At 38.7% G+C, this 25,675-nt stretch overlaps 1 protein-coding gene and 1 long non-coding RNA gene across 2 annotated transcripts; one reads left to right on the top strand and one right to left on the bottom strand.

The window, feature by feature from the left end:
* Positions 1-2,610: 2,610 nt before the first annotated feature.
* LOC107263285 (neuroendocrine convertase 2) lies at positions 2,611-25,675 on the bottom strand. The gene is made up of 12 exons (XM_015730305.2): positions 25,044-25,675; positions 17,606-17,710; positions 16,509-16,776; positions 16,223-16,260; positions 14,499-14,575; positions 12,152-12,416; positions 10,190-10,402; positions 7,498-7,598; positions 5,832-6,065; positions 4,799-4,963; positions 4,589-4,706; positions 2,611-4,325 (listed from the first exon to the last, which is right to left on the bottom strand). The coding sequence occupies exons 1-12, from the start codon at positions 25,449-25,451 to the stop codon at positions 4,161-4,163; spliced, it is 2,157 nt and encodes a 718-aa protein (XP_015585791.1). The 5' UTR covers positions 25,452-25,675; the 3' UTR covers positions 2,611-4,160.
* LOC107263336 lies at positions 4,255-4,921 on the top strand. The gene is made up of 3 exons (XR_001536646.2): positions 4,255-4,389; positions 4,555-4,708; positions 4,780-4,921. It is a non-coding gene; the product is annotated as an uncharacterized LOC107263336 (long non-coding RNA).

The following is a 25,675-nucleotide window of genomic DNA, read 5'->3' as shown; positions in this document are numbered from 1 at the left end:
GGGGGGGGGGGGGGCGTAATTTTTTATCGTTATTTTTAAAAAAAAATAATGACGTGCGTTGGCTCGGAAATGAATGGCGTGCTGTTTCTCAATTTTTGAAAATATTGTATTCTACCAACTTTTATTGTACGTTGAATTTCTTTAACTGAATCTTCTTCCCCTAGAGGGCGCTGTTGTCGCGGGCCTAGAAAAAAAGGGTGGTTCGATATCCCACGGTGAGTTCCAGTTGTACAATTTCGACGAGCGATAAATCTTTTCTGTTTTTTTTCCTGAACACCTTTTTTTTCTTTCACGTTGCGATTTAATTACCCAAAGGGGGTAGGTGGTCCAGTGTTCTCAGAGTCGAGGGGTTCGTTGGCATCCTATGGGTGAAAGGGCAATGGGTACCGGAGGGGAGAGTAAGGGTAACTTTGGCTCACATTTGTGCAACTTCGCACGCTATTTTTTCACCCCAAGTGTCGACCCTCTGTCCATGGCTCCAGAACAAGCCCGGGATTATTCCCAGCGTGAGATTTATAGTCTTCAATTTCTTCAATTTTTCTACCCCGTGACTAATCGGTCAAGGCCAATTCAGACTCTCGATCGGCCGATCGATCACTCGCGTCTTATGTGCGATCGATCCGTTCGCCATCATAAGAGCTTCGTTCGAGCGTGCGAAGTCGAAAGTCCTTAATGAAAGAAAACCCATCGAAGCAAATAATACGAGTCTCGGATTCATGCCAGATTTAGTTTTTCGTATGAATGAAAGTCACTGAAAAGACATACATAAAAAAACGACTAAGGTTTTATCAGTAAAAAAGAAAACATTTGATAAAAAAAAATGTCGACCAAAAACTATACCAAAATTGTTCGACAAAAAAAATTGTTAGAATGAATTAGGGTGATTCCACAATTGAATGGACAGGCCTCAGTAAGTGGACGCATTTACATAAATTATATCTATATATAGTAATTTTAACACGAGTAACCATTCACTGGAAGCGTTTCTAAAGGTATTGTTTTACTGGTGAAATTTACTCTAATGGACAAAATTTTTTTCTAGGATCAAACTCAAAATCGCGTAATCTTCCATAGAGATGAATAAATAATTTATTCCAAGTATCACAGTCGAAAAAAAAAAAAAAAATCAAATTCGAAATCACATGACTCAATGGCTTTAATGTCATGTAAGTATGCAATAATATGTTAAGCTATGTTCCCATACATCGTTCCCTTAATCTAAGGACACTCGTAGTAGATGTAGAATAACTAGACAGACGTATTGGAATTGGAATCAAAGGACTTGACAGGTACAATTTAACATAGAAATTCGAAGCTTCACTATAATCCTACGATAACATGACATCTTCCTCCTTTTCTTCCTCTATTCACCAAATTCCGGCATCTCTCTCTTGCTTCCACCCAAACGTGTTAACTCCCACCCCCACCTATCAACCCCTCGGAAGGCCAACAGTCAATCTAAACTACTCGCAGGATGAATAAGATAGGACTAGACGAGGAGTCAAAGAATTTTTTTGTTAAAAATCCTTGAAAATACACCAAGTCCTCCTTAAATAGTGTAATAATTTCGTAAAACTTCTATCAGCTATATAGGTATTTGTCGGTGGACGCTATTATCTTGCGATGGTAAATAGTAATGATAATAACATTGCCATTAAAATTAACGTACGATAAGTCTGATATAGGTTGGTACAGATATCAATCAAATGTTCAATATACACAATGGAAACTTTAATGGAGACTAGGCGCCGACTAGTTAACGATATTCGAGACTACTACCCCTATACTATTCCCATTCCGAGATTACCCGAGAATTGAATATTCGATTTATCTCTCGCCCTTAGTTCCATCCTACCCCTTTCCCGCCGTCTCTGTCTTCGCAGATTCGAACGCTTCGTCAAATTAGTATATTTCACCGGCATCACTGTGATATACATTGAATAAAACACTGAAAAAACTCTCAGCCAGGTTATATCTTTTTTAACCCCTAAACTTTTACCCGGTTTCTTATATCCGCACCCCATAACGGGTTCGGGTAGCGTTAAATTGCCAATTTAAATAATATCCAACCCTAAGAGGGAAAATTTTCATTGCCCAACCTCCTCCCCTCCTTTCTCCAAAAACCGGTTTAGCTTCCCTGTTAAAATATTTATTTTATTCTCGCTGTCAATTTTATTAATTTCTTCATTATTTTCTGCCTGACAATCAAAAAGCTCGAGAGTTTTCTCTTTCCTGCTTATATCGAAAAATTACAATGTTGGTATCGATACAAACTAAATCTACGTACGCGCACGCAAAGCGATTCTGGGCATATAGGATTTACGCAGCTCGAATATGTAACATATGTATCTTTGTTTCTCCCTATATTAACGTTGACGTATCGATTACAATTTTTTGGTCTCCCCTTAGTCAACCTTATTTTGTAAGAGATCGTATTTTGGATTTTTTTTTTCTTTTCGTCAACAGTTCACTTCTCACGGTTACGATCAATCGATTAGAGATACGCGTATTAGCGATAACGACGAACATGAAAACTTTGATAATCAAAAGGGATTAAGAGAAAATCTATTTGTGAATGAATGAAGGTACACCATATAAAAACGATGCAGGCAAAACAAAAATAAAGATTTTATTCACCCACGTACATCGTACAGAATAAGGTTGATTAAATTCAGTTCAACTGTATAGGTATATATATATATATGTATATGTATATATATATATATACGTATATATATATATATATATTTAATTTCAAATCTTGATCGCTACATCTCTAGAGTATCTACACAAGTTACGCAATTTCTCTCGCATCCAACTCGACGTATCTCTGCTATTCTTCCATATCTCATCTTCTCTTTTTTATCCCATAAGCTTCGTTTCACTCGATGAAAATAAACTTTTATCTGTCTCAACATTTTACGTTCGAGCACTCGCGCTCACCTCAACATAACAAATACGCTCGACACGATAATTACGTCATAAGTTTTTCCTTATTTTCTTATTATATTTTTCATTATATTATATATATATATATTTCCTTTTTTATCTTCGTCTTCTATTGGACCTTCTTTTAATGTATTTAGGTGTGTATTATAATAATAACTCCGTCCCATCTCCCTCGTACTGAGAAGCAGTTTTGGTTCGAATTCTGATCCTCTATAATAAGTTATTATAGGTATGATTTCTATAACCGGATGACTGGTAATTTCCATAGAATAATCGATCGGCCTTGTGTGGTTGCGTGTATATATTTATTCATACATATATAATATATATATATGTGTAAATATTCTCGGTCTGCTTCGTGTTCCCTGTCTATATAATAACAACAACAATAATAATAATCATGTACTATAGAGTGGCTGTAAATTTCTATTCTTCAGGAAGGTCCGTGACAAAACCGGGAGTCCAACCTCTGACACATGCACCCCGGTTTTCTTGATAAAACCATCGTCATTCCCCTGATATCATATAAGATAATCGTAACGGCATTAGAGGACTAAACATAAATAAGATAAAGGTAATGAAATTGGCTATCGCCTTAATACTGATAGTTACTCGTGTGACGTATTAAGGGCGGTTTTACTTAAGATTCCGATAAAATAGAAACGTCGAATCAGTGTTGACTAACTTCGAACGTATTTGTCTTCTGCACGAGAGCACGTGACGTTAGGATCATCGAACTAGCAGAGAACTATCGAGATAACTTTCTTAACGAGGATACTGTTTCGCGGTAGAGCACGACAGAGGAAATTTAATTAATAGGGTATATAGGGTATATAGAGTTTAAAGATTCCATATTGATTGAGGGCATCGTAAACGGATTCAGGTAAGAAGGGCGGACGTATTTTTTAATCCTGAAATTACACCGTCGACTCGTCCTTGATTTGTAAATACCGTAGCAAGAGAGTGGTGAGTTTTACTTAAAATTAAGAAACTTCTTGTTGATTAGCCAAAATCTTTTAGTTTGGTCAGAGTGTCTGACAAGGAATCAGAACATGATGCTTCCATTGTGACAATACATAGATAATAACGCAGGAGGTCTTAAAGATTTCTTGACAAGTGGATACTACAATCGACGCAGCCAATTTCAGTGCCAACGCGCGCGTGTCGGGTGTTGTAATTGTCGCTGTTGGTTGTTTTTATTAATTCGGCGTTTACATTGCAGTGGAACGTTCCTCGTGGGCCTTCTTGACGATGGCGAGTTTCGAGTGGGGATCGGCTGCTGGCAATCCTGTGTAAGGCGCTTCCCGTGTACCGTGCAGCATCAGCGTCCATTCCTTGATCCAGCCGTGCTGAGGAGTTTGGGAATTGAAGCTGACCTGAGAAGGAGAAAAGTTCATGAGACTTTGAGTGAAAAGATAAATTCAAGATAAAGGACGTCAGGTAAGAAATATTGAATAATGATGAGGGTCTTGAACGAGATCGTCTAACCTCAAAATTGAAAGAAGACTATGCTACCTATATATCGGTGATTGATTAACGTTCGAGATTATTAATTGAAATTTGGGAGTATGGTTCGACGATGAATTTATCTTATGAACTTTTTAGATGGCTGTTATATTACAAAACGAAGCTGACCTACCTCAAGCAACCATACCCCTTGGGGATATTCGCCCCAAGTGTGAGTCGTCATGAACGGCCATTTTGTGAAGCCATCTCTATGATCGTCATCGTTCACTCTTCTGCTTAGGATCATGGATCTGTAAGGTTAAATTATATGGTTAAATGTATGCTTCAACTTAACTTTTTTTCATCAACATTATTTCTCGTCAGTTCACAGTGATTCACTTACCTCGTTCCCATGGGAGACGTAAGGAAAAGTTCCACGTCGCCGCGACGCGTCGCATTCACCGAAATGACCGCCTGAACGTGTTCCAAGTAGTTCACGGCGTAATCCGTGCCGGCACAGGCGTCCGTCTTGATCTTCAGTAGAATGGACCGGTCGCTAGGCACTTCCCTGGAAAAGCATTACACCTGGATAAAATGGACTGTGACCTACATTGGTTTAATCTTTCGACATTTTATCTCATACTGGTTAGGCTATGGGGTTGTCGAGTCTCCTTTGCTATATCCGAGAAGCCAAGGTGGCGGTACGTGTATCGCAGTGACGATGCCTTGACCGTTTTATTATTAGTTGCCAAAAAGGGTCAAACGGATAAGAGCGACTGGATAGATTTTTAAAAAAGTATAGATTCGTTTAAATACAGTAAAACTGTATATTGGTATTGGACAAGGTAAGACACACGAGTCAAAATACTGAGTCCTAGCAAGACTGACCTTTCTTCGACGTGCTTCACTGTATAAACTCGGTTTAACTGTGCTATTAGCCAATCGGGCATTTGCTTTTTAAGATAAACGGAGCTTATGCATTGAACCGCGTTGAAGAGGACGGACCTGAATCTCTGGTATATCCTTGGATCGATAAGATAGATTCACCCCTAATAATAATGCAATTAATCTCGAACCCCCTCGCGGGAAATTTATTATAGAATTATATAAATTCGTTTAAATGAAAAAGTCATAAGGCATCGTCCGAATCGAATTGACGTATAATTAACTTTCAAATTTCCCATGACGCGGTATATCCATGGGGTGATTCAAAATAAGTGGACCACATCTCTGTATACATTTATCTTACGACTCTGGAAACGCTCGCTCTTCGCCCGAAGATCGACGCCAATTTCCGATTTCATAATAAAGCATCCTCGCGATTTATTCTTATACCGACGAGATGGGAATAAAGTTAATTTTTTTTTTTTTTTTTTTTTTTTTTTTTTTTTTTTGGATAGTACCGACACCTTTTTATCCATTTTATAATAACTTACTGTGTTTGCAAAACAGAACCAGCTTCGCAGTGATATCGTGGCGGTACAGTTTTCCAATTCCTAGCCAAGGCCACCATGGCGCCAGCATCCAGGACGCCATAACCGAACAGATGATTGAACTCTAGTCCGACCCCATTCATAGTCCAGTGAAATCGTCCCTTAGCGTCGAACAAGGAATTCCTCTTGGACGTCAGAACCGTCAAGTGCTGAATGTCCCTCCAAGTCAATTGAGGACTAGAAAATTACGAGAAAAAATAATATGTAAGTCCTTGCATCAAAATTCATCTCTAAAAATTTTCATCTAACGTGATACTACATGTACATTTTTCCAACGCATCAGCATCCCCTCTCAATCTATCATCTTAAAGATAATTAAAATTACCATGAAACAATAACAAACGCCTCGTCGAAGTGATTCGAAAGCCATTAACCTTCCATTAGGTGAATCTTCCAGCTCCAGCCATAATCGTGTTATCAAGCCTTGTCTATCCCAGTGACAACACAATTATCGGTAACCCGCTAATGCAACTCTAAAGATTAAGCTCCAAGTCAGACGCAGTCGACGGCTTGAAAATTAAGTCCGAAGGGCATGAACTTTTGACCTAATTCACTGGAAGAACTCGAGGGAGCATTATTTTCGAGAATTATATAAAGACACAGCATCTCTGCGCAATCCCATCTCCGTCAAGAGATTCAAAGTTAAAGTCATCAGACAGAAATAGATAGTACCAATGAGAATACTTAAACGGGAGAAAAGACAAGGATGAGAGTAAAGAGAAAATTCACTTGGACTCCACGTTATACGATCCCTTCAACCTTTCCACGGAGAGATGACCTTCTGAGAAAACGAAGGGAGGGGAGGGAGGGTCTATCGAGCCGAGAGCTTTTGGGGCCGCGTGAGATATCAATCTCAAGAAGGGTTTCAAACCCAAGGGTTTTCTTTCTATCCTCTTTCCTTTCTCTCTCTTTCCCTTTCACTAACAGTCCATACTCCGTCGATATATCCTGAAAAGCTTCAAAGGGCGCTTCGACCAGTACCCTTAGCATTTATTCAAAGGGAATAAGATACTCCGCCCAGAAGAAGACATCAAGTGGCCGACGTTTATACTTGAATTCGCAATTTTCAAAAGTATATATACATACAATATTTCAAGTCTTTCTGAACACAAGTGATACTCGACTTAAGCACAGTATCCAATTAATGTATAAGAATCGAGTCTAGCATGAAGTTAAATAAGTGCAGGAAGAATATGCGAAGACGGTGAATCGAGCTGAAGTAGATAACATTGAAACTGTATACGTGTTGGAATTTCTTGAAGGATGACGAACAAGTGCCGTCGTTCGAAGAGGAGACGTGATAAAGCAAAATCGACAAGTATCCAACGACGAGGAATTGCTTTGAATCGAGCAACGACATGCTTGTTAAAAGCTTCGCTGCACTTTATCACCCTCGTAATTCAATATTCTTCCACGTAACGCACTGTCGTCCTCTCGAACATAAAAATAGAAGCAGACTGCCATATGCTTCGTATGTTTCAATACGTAGATTGTATTTACTATGTATATACATTTTTTGCTGTGATATATATTACATACATGTCATATGTATATATCGAGCGACACATCTTGACGTGACGGAATCTTTAAATTGGCGGACACTACTCACTTGGCTTCAAGGGCAAGAGCGAAGACTCCAGCGGCTTCCGGTGCGGCGGCGGAAGTTCCGCTATGCGTCGTAGTGCATTTTCCATAAAGGTCTGTGGTAGCCTGGAAGGAAAATACAATCTTGTACAGAACTGCGTGACGCGTAGAATTAAAAATATGGTTAATCTCGTTTTTGTGGGAAACAATTTATTTTACGTTACGTAAGGCCATTTTGCAATGAAAACGTCGACGTGGAATTTTGCATATTCCATGAATATTCAACGTGTATCTATATCTTCTTCGACTACGCACACGGATCGTTATACTTTACAACATAGATATATTTGATACTGGAATATCCATGACACAAAGGAAATTACGTAACGGCGTATATAGTAATAATATTCTTCAATGGATACTTGGAGCAATAGAGAAAAACGTATCTTTGTGTGCCTCGTTCAGCGGAATAGACTGAAGGCATTAGAGTTAATAAATTGGACGATAGGCGATCTGAAAAGTCTTAGAAAAATAATGGGGAATAAAGAGGCACTTGATTTTTTTTTTTTTACAAAATTGACAAAAAAATCGACCCACTGTTCCAGAAATTGAATCGTACTCCAAATAGGAACTTCGTGTTCGGCAGAGATAAAGTTCTGAGAACGACAAGCTCCTGCGAGTATACCATAAATTTCACGTAAACGGGAACACAAATGTTTTTTTGGACGATCAAGTCTTTTACGACGTAATATACATACGTCTATGCCAAGATAGAAACACGAGATTATACAAAGAGCGTAATAAGAATTGGACGGATTCGTGAGCGATAAAATGAAATAAAAGCGAAATAACAAAGCTCGGTTAACTCGAACTTTTTACAGTACCATGTTAAAAAGGCACATGAAAGAATAATCGAGCACTGACCACATATCATTTATACGTGACTGCCATATAAGTTCATGTGCCTTTTATGCGTCGTTAAATAAAGTAAAGAAAATCGATAGCAATCTCTGACTGAAAAAATATACCATAGACACCCAGGTAGGCTCAAATAGGTACTACGTACAACATAAAAGTTTCAGATGGCGCTCAAAAGTAATCTGAATTCGTCCAAAGTTATATTGCATACCCGATCAAAGATAACGCGATTAGCATGGCAATGATAAACGCTGCTACCATAGACATAAAAAAGCAACGGCAAAGATGGTACTTTTTGCTCAAATTTAAATTTCAATTGACAATAATAAAGTAAAAGTTAAAGTTAATGATAGAACAAGGAGCTAACCCCAATGAGCTTGCAGAACGTGAGAATGCAAATTCGCACAAAGTACCGGCCGCAGTTCGTATCCTTGAGATCCTAACATTCTCACGTTATTTTCGTAAGGACTACACTAAGGCTATTTCGCGATGGCGAATAATAAAGCGACGCTGGCATGGGGTAGATTTCATTTGAACCCCTTGGCGCGACATAGCTATAGGCACTGGCTTATATACATATATACGTGTACGGTATTCTTGTCATCGTAGCAGTCGCCGGTACCACCCCCTTAAACACCGTGTTCAGAATTAATAAGAGACTAAAGCTACCACTCGACTCCGGTGTACTCTTCTTATTTGCTCCTCGTCATGACCAGTTCCACCCTGACCTTTATCTTCGAAGTGTCATCCCCAGATAGTCATTTCAGATGTTCCTTCGTAGATTGTCATCCGCCAGACTCCGATTGAACCCTTTTTCACGAAGATCTCTTGTACCAGGGTGTAAAGTGCTCATCGTGAAATATCAGAGAGAGCTTTGAGGAGCTTTCGGCATTTTCCACAAAATTCTCATTATCCTTGGCGCCACGTGTGTCGATGTCACGACGAACTTGAGATTGCTCGGCGCAGGGGGTCCTTCCTCAGTCGAAATTAATAGATGGCGACACACCTGAGATAAAGCTGCCATCGAGACAATCAACCCTCCAGCTCAGGATTCCGTCCGTCTCGGGTGTCGCGTGAACGACATGAAACTCTCATCCAGGTTAGTTTTCACGTGAGGAAACATTGAGTCTCGCGACTGATTCTTATAACAGTGACCATGAATTAGCTCAGACGGAATTATCCGAGCTGACGTCGTCACTTGAAAACAGTTCCATATAATCCTAGGAGATGATACGTATCGGGTGACTAAAAGCAAAAGGGCGTATGCTGACTGGAAATCCTATGTTTGTACATCCGTTTGGCTTTTAGTCATGTGATATCTGAAGTCATTGACATCGTAAGGGATGATATCTATTATTTTGAATGAACCAGGAGTGATACCAGGATCTTTCTGTAGAAAAAAAGGATCTATCCAGTGATCCAGTAAGGATCAAGCGTCTAGATGAACATCGAAAGGTTAAGAGATTCTGCATTAAAAAATAAAAGCGTTACCTGGCTGTGTCGTTTTCTAATTATATTTTGCGCTGTATTCGCCATCGACATTACATCAAGATCCAATTTAGTTTCTAGGTCGATTTACCTTGAGAACATAAGCCTCCTACGTGTCCTACCAATTCCGTGTACGAGTGCGATATCAAGAGGGTCTAGGATGACAATAAAAGGTCTAAGAACGAAAGTTAAAGAAAGGTGCGGTTTGCGAAGGACGAACTAAGGCTGCCTAAAATAGGTAATACATGGAAAAGAGGTTATGCGACTATTGGTAAAACGATATTAGTATAACAATAACATTCTAGCCTTACCACCCCTGTATTTGGATCCTTCGCCCCGTTGCTGAAAGTAGAAGCCAGGGTGCTGGAGCAGCTCTCATCGTAATGGGCATTCTGGCCATCGTTAATAGCACTGTTTATGCTAACAGTCCACATGCTGGCGGCATACCCATCGCAATTGCAGTCATCTTCTTCTCCGCCGTCGCCGGATGCCCATACGTAGATGTTGCCCAGGCCGTTTCTACCCTGTGATCAAAAGAAGAAGAAAGATCATTCGAGACGTCTTATAGAATTTTCTAAAAAATATAACAATTTCCAATAATGGATTCCACGACCAGATGTCGCTGGCGCGATGGGTTCTGAATTATTAAGGAGTGACGCAACTTTACCAAAACGTCCTTTCCCATTAGGGGCTTCCACTTGCGTGGGTGGATTCCTAATGGCATGCTTGGGGACACGTTACCTTGGCAAAATTATATTAAATTTTCAAAACTACAAGGAACCAATAGGTATATCTGTAGGCTCGTGTCGTCAATGAGTATTATAAAAAGCAAACGCCCGGAGACTTTTGGATGTAAAGAATAAAAGGAAGATTTCGAGGGTTCGTCGTTAGCAAAGCGAAATAAGCCGTCAAGGGAGAAAAGAAAGAACGAAAATAAAGAGAGAAAAGTAACGGTTCTATTTTCCCCTTAAATCGTGCCACTCTTGGAGCGTACACGGATCCACGATGCGTGGATGGTGATCGGGACTGGCTGTTATCGCCTCCCTTCCTGTCGACGGTTGTTCCACGATTTGGCAGGTCTGCACATCAGCCGCATAAGAGTTCGTGGAAACATTCAACGTCGTGCGAGTTAACAGGATTGTGACGATACTTTTTTTTTTTCGAAATGCAGCCCTTCGTTCGGAAGACTAAGGGTACGAGTAACCTCGTGAAAAATGCGTGGGAGTAATTTTTCAAATCGTATCTTCCGTATTCGTCTTTATAGCCATGCTGCGAAGCTGAAGAGGTAACGTGATTGTGAAAATTCCGGTGAAATATGTAAAGGAGTGTTTATTAATTAAACATGGAATCCGCCCACGTTCAAAGCACGAGATGAGACTCAGCATCTTCTACTGGATCGTGCAGCCGCGATTTGATTAAGAAAATTTCTGAGCGATGAATTTTCTAGTAAAAAAAATTAAGATTGTCAAAAAAAGACATTTCCGGTGAACTAACGATGATGGAAAGGTAGTTTTCTATCTGCCGGAGAAAGCGTGGGTAATGAAAGTTAGGTTAGGTAAACGAGTCATCGATTGGACAATATCGTCGGACGTCTGGTTTTCCACCTCCTTTCTATGTAGGCCAATTTCTTCGCGTGAGCGTCGAATGGAAGTAGAATGGACTTGATTGAGAACACGCGACATTGATACCCGGGTCCGCTATCGGTAAACTTTGGTATTTGCCAGGAAAGAGGAGAAGCCAAAGGGAATGAGAAAAGGTCCGGGTGAAAGAAGTTTTTTCGCCAACGTGTCTTGGCCTTTATTTATATGAGACAGCCCCGAAGCACAGTGGTCCAAGACATAGCACGTCATTAGCCACATGTTGCGAGATTGGCCAGAGGCAGAGAAAAAAAAAGGAAACGGTAACCACCTAAATTTGTTCTACCGTTTCTCCCTTCGTTTCGCGTTTATTGCGCAACTCCCTCTTCCTTGTCAAGGATCCGTGCGATTTCGTGTAACAGCAGCGAATAAAGGCGAATGGACAGAAGCGTGAAGCTTTTCTCAAATAATCATTCGACCGACATACGATCCTTGTTCTTCCACGTGAAATTATAAAAATTACACACACGGATCCACCCTCAATTATTTTCGAAGGTCGCGCCAGCTCGGATCGCCCAGGTCAAACTTCGCAATTCCATGCGCGGAACGACCCACTTCACGAGCCACGTGTATTTCCTGGCTGGCAAATGAAATTCCACCGCCTGACAAATGACCAAGTGGAACGGCGAACTGTACCTCGTTGACGCCACGCACGATAGCTCTCATTGTTGCATTTCTGGGACCGTCGACTGTCTTCCCGTCGTCGGTTGGGCCCCACGAGGCGCTGTAGATGTCTATAAGATCGGGCTCATGTCCCATGCTGTTGGCTTCGATCAGATCCGTCATATAAGGCTGATCCAACATACGAATCCCAGCGATTTTCGAGTCGTAAGCTACGCCGACGCCGCAGACGCCATTATCCCGAGCAGCTGCCACTTCTCCGGCACATCTGGTCCCGTGACTGAGAAAAAGGGAAGAAAAAGAATCTAGAGTCAATAGTGGGAAAACGAACGATCCGATCTGAACGTTTCACAGCAATATGGCACCTCTGCTGTACTACTTGTTTACATCGTTCAGATTGTCAATTACATGAACTAATGGGCGAAGAATTTCAGGCTCGAGTGCTGTCCGAAAAAGTTTATAAATTTCGGTTGAAAAATTAAATTCGGCATATAATCCATAATCCATTGTTTTCTAATAGGAATGAAATTCTGGCCGAGTAATTCCGGGCACTGGACGCGAGTAACGAATAGATAACGGGGTAGAAATAAATAAATTTATTTATTTAAACAATAGCTCCAAGCATATACCATATATACGTATGTAGCTGCTACGTGGTATAGAGTACTGGCAAAGCAATGGCATCGCGTAGGGCGCCACAACAAAAAATGTATTACATTATACAATCTTATTACCCTGTGGAAAAACCTTAATCAATTCACGTACAGCCAATTCAGGTATTTCATTGGAATATATGAAATGGTACTGCGCGAATATAAATGCTCGGCCACGTGGCTCTAATCCGTTCGCTCGCCGTTTGATATCTATAGTGAGCAGACTATGTATAATTCTATACTATGTATAATACCGTTATTGCGAGACTGGATTACAAACTTGATTGACTGCTCCATTGAAAATCCATTGTATCATATATCCTGTAATAAAACTTTCATCTGGGAAATATAAGTTTCGACGTCTGGTACAGTATTAAAAATAAATCTATGTATTTTTCCAAAATACACATTTTCGTAATTTTCACTCCAGAATATCACAACGGATATTATTACACAGCAGGTACGGTTTTCCCGTAGTCGGTCTCACTGATGAGTGACGTAATAAAAAAAAAAAAGAGAAAGATAATTAATGATACACAGGAACGTCATGGCTCGGTAACAGTTGGTGTTTTAGTCCATAGTCGAAATTTGAGACGAAAAAGTACGTGAACTTTCGGTTAAATTGTTCGATATGAATTTTCATCCTGATGGAAAATTTCGTCCGGTCAACCTCGTTGCTTTATACGTGTTATTGGTAGTTTCGCGTGTCCCGGTATAATATTACGTAACAGCTCATTAGGTACGATAAGCAATACTTTGCGCAATTGATAAGCGTAAAATGGGACGTGTCTTGTTACGTGAAAATGGTTTAATTACAATTAATCTACAATAATAAAAATAAAAAATTTAATTTTAAATTCGTTATCACGTAATGCTAACATACCGATCGTCGATACAATTTTAAAAATCCAATTGACGGAGATCGATTGCCAATCGCAGGGGGCGAGTCATACGAATAAACGAACGATGCATCGAATCGATGATTTTTTTAAACTGATGCTTCGAACGTAAATGTCAGCCCATCGTGAGTCTCTTTTACTGGCGAGAGAATCAAGCTGACAAAGATACGATTACGGCCGCGTATCTACTATGTAGGAACGATGGGAGCGCATTAAATATTAAAAGGCATGAAAGTCTACCGTTTGATAGAAGAGATATTTTATCGGCAACCGGCTAACACCAGCTGCTCATCGCTAGCAGTTGGAACGAGCTGAGGTTATTGAAGGCTGAAAGCCTGAAACGAGCCGATATCGAAAGGCGAAACAACAGCGAGGTACGGAACTGAGCCAATGAGAATCCACGTGAAATAATTGTCATTTGAAACGGATAAAGAAAAAAAGAGAGTATGAAAATTATTTTGATAAATAATCTTGATTCGTGAATAGATCAATTCTAATAAAAATAGTGTTTTTTTTTCACATTTACGTTAACCAATAAGCCAAAACGAGGTAATTCTGCCAAGGTTTACCTTTAATCGGTAGCTGACTTCCCGGAGCAATCTCCTCCCAGTAATAACCTCTAACCAACTCAGCTACTAATTACGATGGGTTAATGAATGATTAGAAGAGGATTACGTGATTATAAATCTGTCAGAGTTTCTGGAATATTCGTGTACACTGGTAGGATGCTAGACCCAACTCTTGATGAACATATATGTACATGTGCTTAAATATAATCGAAAACCGGAAGTTGCCGCTGATAGGACTCACCTGTTGAACCAATCGTCGGTGTATCGCGGATACGGGTAAGGGTCGTTGCTACTGAAGTCGTAAGATGCCTTGGCGTTCTGAAAATAGAAGAGACGTCTTCCAATTGATTTCACGAAGAAAAAGTTGGTTTCAGCGAAAGCAATTTCCGTCTCCTTAAATCGAATAGGTTTGAGGATCCGGATACTCGTAGTGCCGCCCTTGCCATAATTGCGAGGAGGGATCATCCGAGACGGGACCGCAGAGGATTCCGTGGTAGCAACGAGCCACGAGAAAAACGAGTCTCAGGGATTTTCGAGACTCTTTACGACGTTATTCCGCAGCAGAGCCCCCAGTTTACCCAAGGGAAAAGTATCGCTAGCTCGTTAAGTTCGACCTTTTTACTTTCGCCAAGTCGCCGTTTTAACGAATGTCAGATCGAGCTTAGAAACGTTCGAGAAACCAGGTTTCCTACGGTTCCTACGGACCGACTTATCGAAGTAATCGTGATCGAAAAAAAATATCTCCGAATACTTAAGATATTATAATTCCATAAAAAAAAAAGATCCTATGACCTCGCAGTCCCCTTTCGCGAGTTAACCTAATTAAATTAATTATTGCGCAATCTCACGACTGGTTATACCACGTAAACTATTCAGGCTACTTGAATTTATTATTTCAAGTTCAATCGTTCAATTTACTCATCTTCCGGATGAACATAATATATTCTTACGCTTATTAATCTTTATTCGCGGGGATGGTAGGATAATTGATATAGCATCTCTCTCCCTACCGAGAATCTCAATGAATCTCTATGAATTGTCTTTGCAGTGTGTGCTGGTCCTTCACAATTTTCGTGGCTCATCTCCATTTGTATCCCTCGGTTGAATTTTACTGTCATCCAACTTCAAAAAGCTTCAACCACCCCTAAGTCGATAAAGTGTAAATAAGGAGTAACGTCAGAGTGGATTTTCGTTTGCACGTTTAATAAAAGCTCTTATTCGCGAGGACTCTCAATCCTGATTTATCCCATGCAAATTTACATCCACCTCGGGATTTCGCCAATTAGACGTTTGCTTGGTTGACAACGGAGCGCAAAATAATTTTTCTCGGTACAGATAAGGTTAATAGCATTTAGCTTTGGGTTTTAAATTCATCGGTGATATTATTTTAGGGTTCAAGAGGGGTTGACTGGAAATTTAAAAAACGCGATACGAAGGCTTCCATTAGGTTTGAGTGTTTGTATAGACGACGCATATATATTATATATCATATATATATATCATGGACTTTTTTGACAGCGCGTTGCTTTAATTAAACCGTCGACACGTCGATGGGAAATTTTCCTTTATGGAAGTAGGAATATAGGCAAAGTCCATTTCCAAAAGGTTGGTTCATATTTATTAGAGCCTTCTCTTTCTAGCTCATTGATTAAGTGGAACTGCGGGTGACAAGCTCGTGTCGTAATGCGTCGAGTCGCGTTAACCTGTTATCGTTCGCGCTCGAAAAGGTCACGGTTATACGCAATTTAAATTTCATAGCGGATATTATGCTAATACGTAACGCAAACGGGTAACAAACCAAGCCGGTGCAACATGCAGAGATATATCACACGATAGAAAGACGAACGTAAAATGAGATATAAGAGGTTGAGAAGTGGGTGAGAAGTATTTACAGTGATTGAGAAAGAAAAAAAAAAATATATTTTTTTCAAAGACTGTAACCCAACTGCGCCCAGAATTACTCACGTAATTGTACTTGAGATCCGGATGCATGTAGTCGACACCTGGAAAAAAAAAGCAGACAAAACTATAGAGGGTGAATGGAATTTCATCTGGGGAAATAAAAAATCCTACACTGGGTATAGCCTACAGTGAATATCCGTCTGAGCGAAGAATCATCACGTTATAATAAATCTTTATTTTACAATCGTAAATCCGAATGAATCCCGATGCGGGGTGCGTTCGTGCCAATGATTAACGAGGTGATCGATTTGCCGATCAGCAATCGGATTTAGATAAATCCAATACTCACCGTCATCCATAATGGCTGTGGTCACGTTCTTCCCGGTGACTCCCTGCGCCCAGGCTGCTTCCACGTTTAAATCGAGTTTCGGTTTGCCGCCATTCTGACCAGTGTTCTTCAAGTACCATTGGTACTGAAAGAACGGATCCGTCGGGTCCCTGCTTCCTGGATTACCAGGGTTTCTCATCTGGTGCAATGGTATCAGATTGTCGACGCTCAGCGGCTTGTAGCCTCTTTTAACCCTCTTGAATCCAGCCTGCTGAACCGCCGTGTGAACCTACAACATTCGGATGTATTATAATTTTCACGTTGGTATAAAAAACATTATTTTTCATTACACTTAAGATCTTTTGCAGAAATTTTTATTGCCCACTCTTTATGAACTTGACTTTATTACCTCTTGTCTGTATAATGGGCCAAAGGAGTAACTCGAGTGGGAGACTAATGAACGTCGGGAACGAAATTGATGATGGTTTAATGAACTTGAACAGTCGTCCGTCATTTACTTATAACGTGTAAACGCAATGAAAAATTACCAAAATTTATTCTACTTATTACGCTTTTAAAAGTCGGCGATTTAAATATCCTTATGAGCGTCAAACTTTCAGTAACCAGTTACAAGTTGTAGGTGTAAAGTAAAAATTTGGTAATCTCGTAAAAAAAAATACTTTGTCGACAATACATATTTTTTGGCCGATTTTTATACTCGTCTTATGGTTCTTTGATGAAATGGCCGTGAGACGTTAATTTAACAAGATACACGTCCAAATAGAATAAAAGAATTATCTACCCTATTTATACGCTGATCAATCGACTGTCGTCTTTCCTCAATGGTATATATAAATATCCTCCTTAATAAATATATATAAATATATATTTATATTTATGTGTATCAAAATGCCTTATGAATATATATTCATATTTACCCATGAGCTTCTATTTATATTTATTATTCAGCTTCAGCACCGTCAGAGGCCTTAATGCTTATTCGACTTCCGACATTGAGATATTTGATCGGTACACGAGTAATGTCAAATTCTGCTGAGATGAAAGTAAAGAAGAAAAAAAAAAAAAATAAAAGGCATCAAACGGAACTTTTCACTTACCAGAGGATCCACCTTCAATCTCCTCGTGTGAGGTACGGATCTCTTACTTCTAGCGTGAGGTAGGGCCCTGTGCACGAAGTGATATTCCGTCTGGCTGCCCAGGACCTTTAAAAAGAAGGAGAATTAAATGGAATCTTCTATAATCGCATTTCGCAAAAGTCGAACGCTGGAAAATTGTCCAATGGTTACATCATTTATTACGCCTTAGAAACGTAAAGCTTTTATATCAGAGCGCCAAGATAAAACGCTAATGTAATTCTCGGCAAGAACTTGAGGGGGATAAAACTCGGAGAGTAAAATTTCTTGGTAACCGCCCGATGCTGCCACTTAAATTATTCGGTACGTTTCAAAACGGTAAATGTACCAGAAATATAACGTAGACGGCCATTATCACTATTCATAGGCTTCTTCCCTTATTTGCAGTCCTCGTACGTTAATCAATCTCAGGAAATTTCTCCAGATAGAATATTTTCTGTAGTAAAGATTTTCAATGGAATTTCGTTACATATATAGGTATACTCACGTACTATTAAACAAGTCAGATGTCAGGGATATCCTGACTGAAATCTCAAACATAATTAGTCTATTCACTAGCGACTAATTATGTAACTGCTAATCCAATTCCCTTTGAAATTCATAGCAGCTTCCGAATACGGCTAATTTTTGATTTTGTAAACAACGAATTTTATTGTAAACGAATCGAGTATTGAACCAATAATAATACCCGTGATTGGTTGACAGCTGAAAGTATCGAAGTTATACATTAATTAATTCAACAATTAATTTTTATAGCTACATCAAAAATTTATATTTCATTGTCCCTAAAAACGAACTATTCCAAAATATTCATTCGACTTCACGTCCCGCATAAATAAAGATTCAGCCATTTGAACGGATCGTATTTTTCTGGCGGCATATTTTATTTCTATTCAAAGAAGTTAAGTTTTGCCGAGTCGCTGTCGGCAGCTGTTCGCTTATCGGAATACCCAAGTTTTATTCCTAATTGAACCAAAAAACTAATCGCTTCTCGAAATCGACCAACTTCGCTTGATTTACATTCCTTAACTTAACAGAGACTATTGTACAGGTAATTTGTTAATTCCAGTTTACCCTTAAATGGTTATGATAATTCGTTGAAATTTTCAAAGCAGATAAACTCTTTCTAACTGGTCCAAACAGAAGATTTCGTGAGTACCTAGAAGTATGCCAATGTAATGTTTAATTTTTTCAAAAATTTATGCTTAATAACAAAAAATGTCATTCATCGTGATCTCTTTAAAAGATAAAATTTTCTCTTAAACAAGACCTCCAGGAAAATATATAAAATTCCAAAAATTCGATCGATTCTCATTATACCCCTCGTATCAATAATTCATTTCAAACGTGCCTGACGTAATTTCGGAATTGATTTCCAGACGCAAGAAAAACAGCACTCAACCATACATTCACAGGAAAATAATATAGTAATTTGTTTTCACGGCTAAAATAAATGGGATATGAACGAGAAACTTTATACGGGGGGGAAAGTAAATACTGTGGCGTAGATAGCACGAGAGGAGAGGGATAAAATTATAAATTAATTAATGAACAAGGAGTGATTATAGGCAGTGATAATAGCATGACGATACATAGCAAAATATTAAATTAGTTATTATTGACATTCTATCGTATAGTCTTCGTGCACTTGCTTCTAGCATCTAGTATTTATCCAGCAACAGTATGAATGACAGCTCGGCACCATTTGAATGAACATGCCTTCATTTTCAATGATCAGGAGATACTGACACAGTTGCAAGCACAAAAAAGAAAAGTGATACGGTTGAGACATCGGTAGACATAACGAGAAGAAGAAATAGCAGTCGACGACGTAACCGATAATTCCCAAAAAATTAATAGTCAAAATTTATCTGTAGACATATAATATTACAGTCACCAATTTGGATATAATAATTTCGTAAAAAAAAGTCAGGGTTCGTGACGAAGTCGAAGTTTAACTACTTTAATGAAGAAGACACGTCCCCAACGAAAGTTAATAAACAAATGTCCTGCTTAGTTTTCCGAACTTATCGTAAAAATGTTGTCAGTGCAGGTTATGTAATAAAATATTATATAAATACGCGTGTCATGAAAGCTTTTTTCAGCCATGAAAACCTTTTGATACGTGGACCATACGTAGATATGGGTACTAGCATATGGAATATTCTCTGAAATTCTCATATGAAGCTTTAACATGAAAAACCAATATACCCTGACAGACATAACCCACCACGAACATGGTATTTTGCGAAAGTGCCATAATATTCGATATCAAACGATCATTGTCGGCGTAAAAGTAAACGTAAACTCGAAAAAGCTTCCAAGCAACATTTTTTCCCATAACACAACATCGCGTTACGACTCATTGTACATACAATAGTAAGCCCCACGTACTGTCTAGCCGTCGCTCATGCGTTTCAAGACGAAAGAACGTAAACGGAATATATTTCATGTAAAACATAAGAATCTCTCTTGTTACAGTCAAAAGTGTATAAATTGTAAGAAAAAAAAAAAAATTCTACAAAACTGTATAAATTTTCCGAATAAATTCATAAAGATTTTCTGAAAAAAAATAAAAAAAATTTTTACATGTACATTAAATACAGAGTAAGTACGAAACGTGGGTTCTTAGAACGGCCCACGCAAGTCTAGCAAAAATTTTACAATTACTCGGATCGCTGAAGCTATATAGATATAACATTATGAAAACTTGCCTTAACTTTTTATGACTCTCCTGGGATCCGACGAATCCCACAGCACACTTGTGACAATACCCCGAGTGAATTTTAGAGTAATTTTTTTTTACAACGCACCTTCTCAAGATTTAAGAAAAAGTGGTTGAATAGATAAAGCAGATAGCGACTACAGACGAAGTACTCGGGAAGCTCCCTTAATACATAAAGCCATGTATTTTTATCCTTTTTAATTCAGAATGCCTTTGATCCCATGATAAAATTCATCTCACGATGTCTTTGATCAACTACTAACTAGAATTTACTCTCTCATCCTCCGCTCAAGCCTAGTGCCTGCTCAATCATTCGCTTGCATAGCAAACAAGACCCTAATTCCTTTTGGTCCCACCCAACTAACATAATCCAATTAGCCAATCTATGCAAAATACGCGGCGTAACCAGTGCTGCGAATGATCCAAAGTAAGTTTATTGTCCCTAATGCCGTAGCTGATGTGCCTTTGCATAAATAGTATCAACCACATGTGTATACATGGTTGTTCAGAACTATTGCACCGCTTGAATTTGGCGCATCCAGGTGGTTCAAATCGATGCTTATAATAGAAGAATCTTCAGGCGGTGGAATATTTTGAACAACCATGTATATATACATATACTATATTGACGCACGGAACGGAAGTAAATTTGCAAAAGAATTTTTACGAAAAAAAAAAAAAAAATTTAGAAAAAATCAAAATTCCAACCTTTTTTTTCAGCAACCCTCAACAAGAAATACCTATACCGTCTCATCGTGTCTAGGGGGACGATGACACGTCTTTTTTATACTTGAGACATTTAGGACGTTAATAACTTTAAGAGGATGGACACAAAAAATTATAATTCGCGAATGCGCCTTAGGTATTAAAGAGAATCAACAAGTCAATACGTAAGTCAGGCACGTTTGAATTCACTTGTTAAATGACTATTCAGTGTATTATGTATCACTGAGTAAACTTTCTCATTAGCCCAAATACATAACGGACCGAGCAGCGACCCGTAGATGTCCATTGCGTTATATAAACCGCGAGCAGGTGTTCGAGCAGAAGCATGCGGGTCGTTACCCCGATTATCAGTAAGTCATTAATGACAGAATACCCAGGGAGTTACTGGGCTTCATAAACCCTCTATCGAACTATTAGTCGGATACGGAGAAACATTGGGACATTAATTTCTATTACGTATGAAACAATGAAATTCCATTATAGTCGAGTGCTGCTTACGTCATTCAGCAGTAGAGAGTTAAATAATTAAAACGTAATTTATCAAGGAATCAGCATCGAAGCTAAACTGGCTATACTTTGTTAAACTTCTCTGGGTGAATTATTACGTGGTTATAATTGAATATATGCTTTGACTAGAGATCAAACTTTTGCTAGGAAATTTTGGCACGTGCGAAGAATCCCTTTAAGGTATTAAACTCAAGCTTCTTATTAGAGTATAGTCTGGCGCAGTGCTAGATGAGCTTTTCTCATTTAATTTCTATTCAGCATACATATACAGCTAATTAACAAGGATCCAATCACGAGGAGTCAATCGAATGGCTGGTGCCAATACATGTAAATTAAATTCGATTAAGTTGTCATGCTCGGCATGGGATCCAATGGTAGAGTTCCAAATTATATATATATAGGTTATAAAATCTTGATCGACTTTTACCATTTTTTTTCCTCACAATATTTCCACTCAACAATTTCAAAGTTACTTCCAAGCAAGTTTCGGTCATTTCGCCAAATACAATTCGAGGGAAATTTTCTAAAGGCATGAGGTGGCAGGCAATGAAATTACCTTGAAATTATTTCTCTGAGAAATAAGGGCTTTACTTTATCCTCTCTTTCAGGAAAGCTAGAACGGCCTTTACTTCGATCATTCGTATTTATACGCTCTGACAACTTCAACAGCTCCGCAGAAACTTCGTTCAGTCTGTTTGAGACAGTTCTTTCTCTCGGACTGGACAAGTGCGAGGAACAAGTCGGAATTAATTTTTTTTTTTTTCGAAAATTTTCGAGTTTTATACGACCCGTTCCTCATTCCGCCTCCTTTTATTTTGTTTTTTGAGCAATTTCAAAATTTTCATTTTCCATGCTATATGAATAATTTTACTCGTTACGGACTAATTAAATATGACCTTTTAGCGTGAAAATTAAAGAAAACGTTAAATTAAGCAAAACCAAATCACGAACAGCAAGGAACAGAAGGTCTGTGTGAATAGTAAGAATATAAGAATATAAGAATATTTTTATCATATAGGAAAATAATATTTAAAAAAAATATATATATAAAACATATGCAAAACACGTTATTCGCGCAAAGACCCAGTTCGACAAAATTTTACCAAAAAATGAATAGTCATAATATTAAATATATTCAACAGTTCAAGTTATCCTTTCAACAGCCACGAAATGAATTTATTAATGCAACTGCTGGAATCGCCTCCCAGTAAATTTCACTGTTTCAATGGTCATAGACGTATAACCTTCCAGGAGATAGTTTGCCCATGGTAGAGACGTTATCTGACGAGCTGGTGGTGAAAATTGAAAAAAAAAAAAGATAATGATTTATAGTATTTTCATTACGTCAAGAAAATCGTTTTCCCTTAGTCACGTCATTATCGGATAAGCTTATTGCTCTCAGCACTTTCGTCACGTTTTTATCTTTGGAAATATTACCTTTTTCGAAGCTTATCAGTATCATGCTGCCTAACACAGAGAAGCGATTGCAAATTGAAAGTTTCTCGCTTGTTTTTTTATACAATGAAACTGTATAATTGGTTTTTTGTCATATAGGTAAAAAGTATACTTCCGGTGAAAATGATTGGCTTTTAATAATAACCGATTGATACGTTAGCTGAACATTCAAGATTAATGTACATATCTACACGCCGTTATATCCGAATGATATTGCACCATTTCTAATCTATAAGCCATATGTTCAATATAATAATATTGTAGGAAACTAGAGGTATACAAAGCCATAGAAATTATTGGTAAATCCTCTTCGGATGCAGGTTAGTCCTTATTATTATCAAAGACTGTAGTGGGTTTTCTATATTTTAAAAAATGTACCCACTAGACCTTAATCACCAATGGGAATGTTTATAGTTTTACTTCAGTGAAATATACAGAATTACATTTACCAAGAGGAGCGAATCCTTTGCGTAACAATAATTACGTCAGGCTTCCCTCGGAGTTTCAACACGTAACGCGCACCCCTGGTTATTAAGCTTTGTTTCATATAATTCGCATTGTGGAAATCCTTAATATTTTCATTTTCAAAATTAATACAAACATGGGACCGCAGAAATGTCGTCGATTGAATCGAGGAAAGAGATTCACTTCTCCCTTTACGCCCTAAGGGACGAATTTTTATGATTCTTTCTTGGTTGTTTCGGCTGAAAAGTATTACACCTGCAAACCCATTGAAATGGTCATAAAACATTGTTAAAGTGATAGTACGTACTAAAAAAAAAAGTGAAAAAGAAAATTCGAAACACTATACCAAAAGTAACAGTTAGGTCACTAGGAAGTATAGCAAATGAAAAAAAATTACGATTTTTCAAATTCACTCAAAAATGTCGATTCAAGTGTCTGGTAAATTCATTATTTGCATTTTGTCCCGTTCATCGATCTGTTGGTTCATTCAAAGCTTCATGTGTTATATAAACTGTTGGTTCGTCCGATAAGTAAACGTTAGGTTTCGGTGCTCATTGATTTACATAGCTTCAACGTTATTTACTTATACAACGATTTACTCCCAGCTGGATTCTACATTTTGTATTTACCAAACAAACCGCAGACTCCATTTCAGGCTACAATTCCCTAATCGTCCTGAAATCGTCTTCGAATTATCACAGTAGAAAATTGCCTCAGTAATAAAATTAGCTTTCCTGCCGAGTTAAATATGCTGATGTTACGAGTGTCAGTTGCTGCGGGGATGACCCATTGGTTAATAATAAATAGGATGGTAAAAGGTGTATTTGAATGATTAAAATTGACATTAAGCGATTTCAGAGCAAACTGAGAGTGCTAAAGGACTTTGAATTTCAATTGAAATTTTCTACCAGGGTATTTCCGTGCACAGACTATAGCATATACGCTACACACACTATACCTGACGAAATGGATGGCTGATCAATGGTAGAGTTTACTACTGCAAACGACACCGAGCACCACATAGGAAGGATGTTTTATTCTCGGGAAAAGTGACATGCGGCATTGTGTATTCCTTATGCGATAGTCGCGACGCCCGCCTTCAGTACTGCGACCATTATCGTAGAAAATATCCTGCCTATTGTATTCTTGTATTTTTCAATTTGACAAACAAATAATTACCAGTGCCGAATTTAAGACGAGAATCCGACAATAGGAAAATATAATCGATGGAGTCTTTATCGCGTTCGTTACTCACAGTTTCCGTACTCGAAAACGAGTAAACATATTTTATTACACTACAGACGGAAACTCATACATAAATATAATACGTGTAGAAAAAAATAATTCTTTCGAGTATTAAACAAAGCAGCAACATTTTCCTACGAGATATATATTTCAACGTGCAAAATGTGTATGAAATTAGACGAGAAAAAAATGTCAATTTCAAAATTGATTTTCAGGTATAAAAAGTGATGCGAAAAAAAAATGAATTTTTTTTGTATATGTAAATGACAAACAACTCACCGGTCCAAGATTGACGAAACCATTTCTAGCAGCCACATGATCGGCTACGTGTCTCTCAGCTGGTTCTCGCATCTTTACAAGAAACGAATTCGTAAAGACCTCCCCCTTGGCGACCGGACAATTAAATGCAGCGATAACGAGCACTCCGAGAATATAAAGAAACCGGTGCATCGTGAGAAAGTCGATTCGCGAATTCGCGGACAGTTTGGTGCAAGTCAGAGGGATACTTTTCGAGGATCGGCCAGTAGAGGGATGATAAGATTCTTCGTCGTCGGTGGTAGTGTTAGAAGTGGTGTTAGTATCTATGATAAGGACAGTGGTAGTAGTAGGACGATCGCACGAGGCAACAACTGTGTATGGGGTTTGCTCGTTGTGCGTCACGGTGAAGGTGACACGTGCTATCCCCATGCTTGCCCGAGACCGACTAGTCCCTTCTGGCTTAGTCCAAGTTAACGTTAAGGTTTGTACAGAGACCTCAGTCGGTTATCAAAAAGCGCTCACGACAAGCGTCATGCCGCCGAACCCCTATGATCAACCAGCGCGCAACAAATTTCCCTCTTTAGTACGCCTCCGTGAAAAACCGTCCTCCGAAACCGAAGACTGAACGCGAGTGACGTCACGCGCCATATTGA

Source organism: Cephus cinctus, unplaced genomic scaffold (assembly GCF_000341935.2).
Source record: "Cephus cinctus unplaced genomic scaffold, Ccin1 Ccin1_scaffold0013, whole genome shotgun sequence".
In the NCBI taxonomy this organism is placed as follows: domain Eukaryota; kingdom Metazoa; phylum Arthropoda; class Insecta; order Hymenoptera; family Cephidae; genus Cephus; species Cephus cinctus.
Note: the sequence above shows the minus strand (reverse complement) of the source record. Positions and strands in the feature narration are given on the sequence as shown.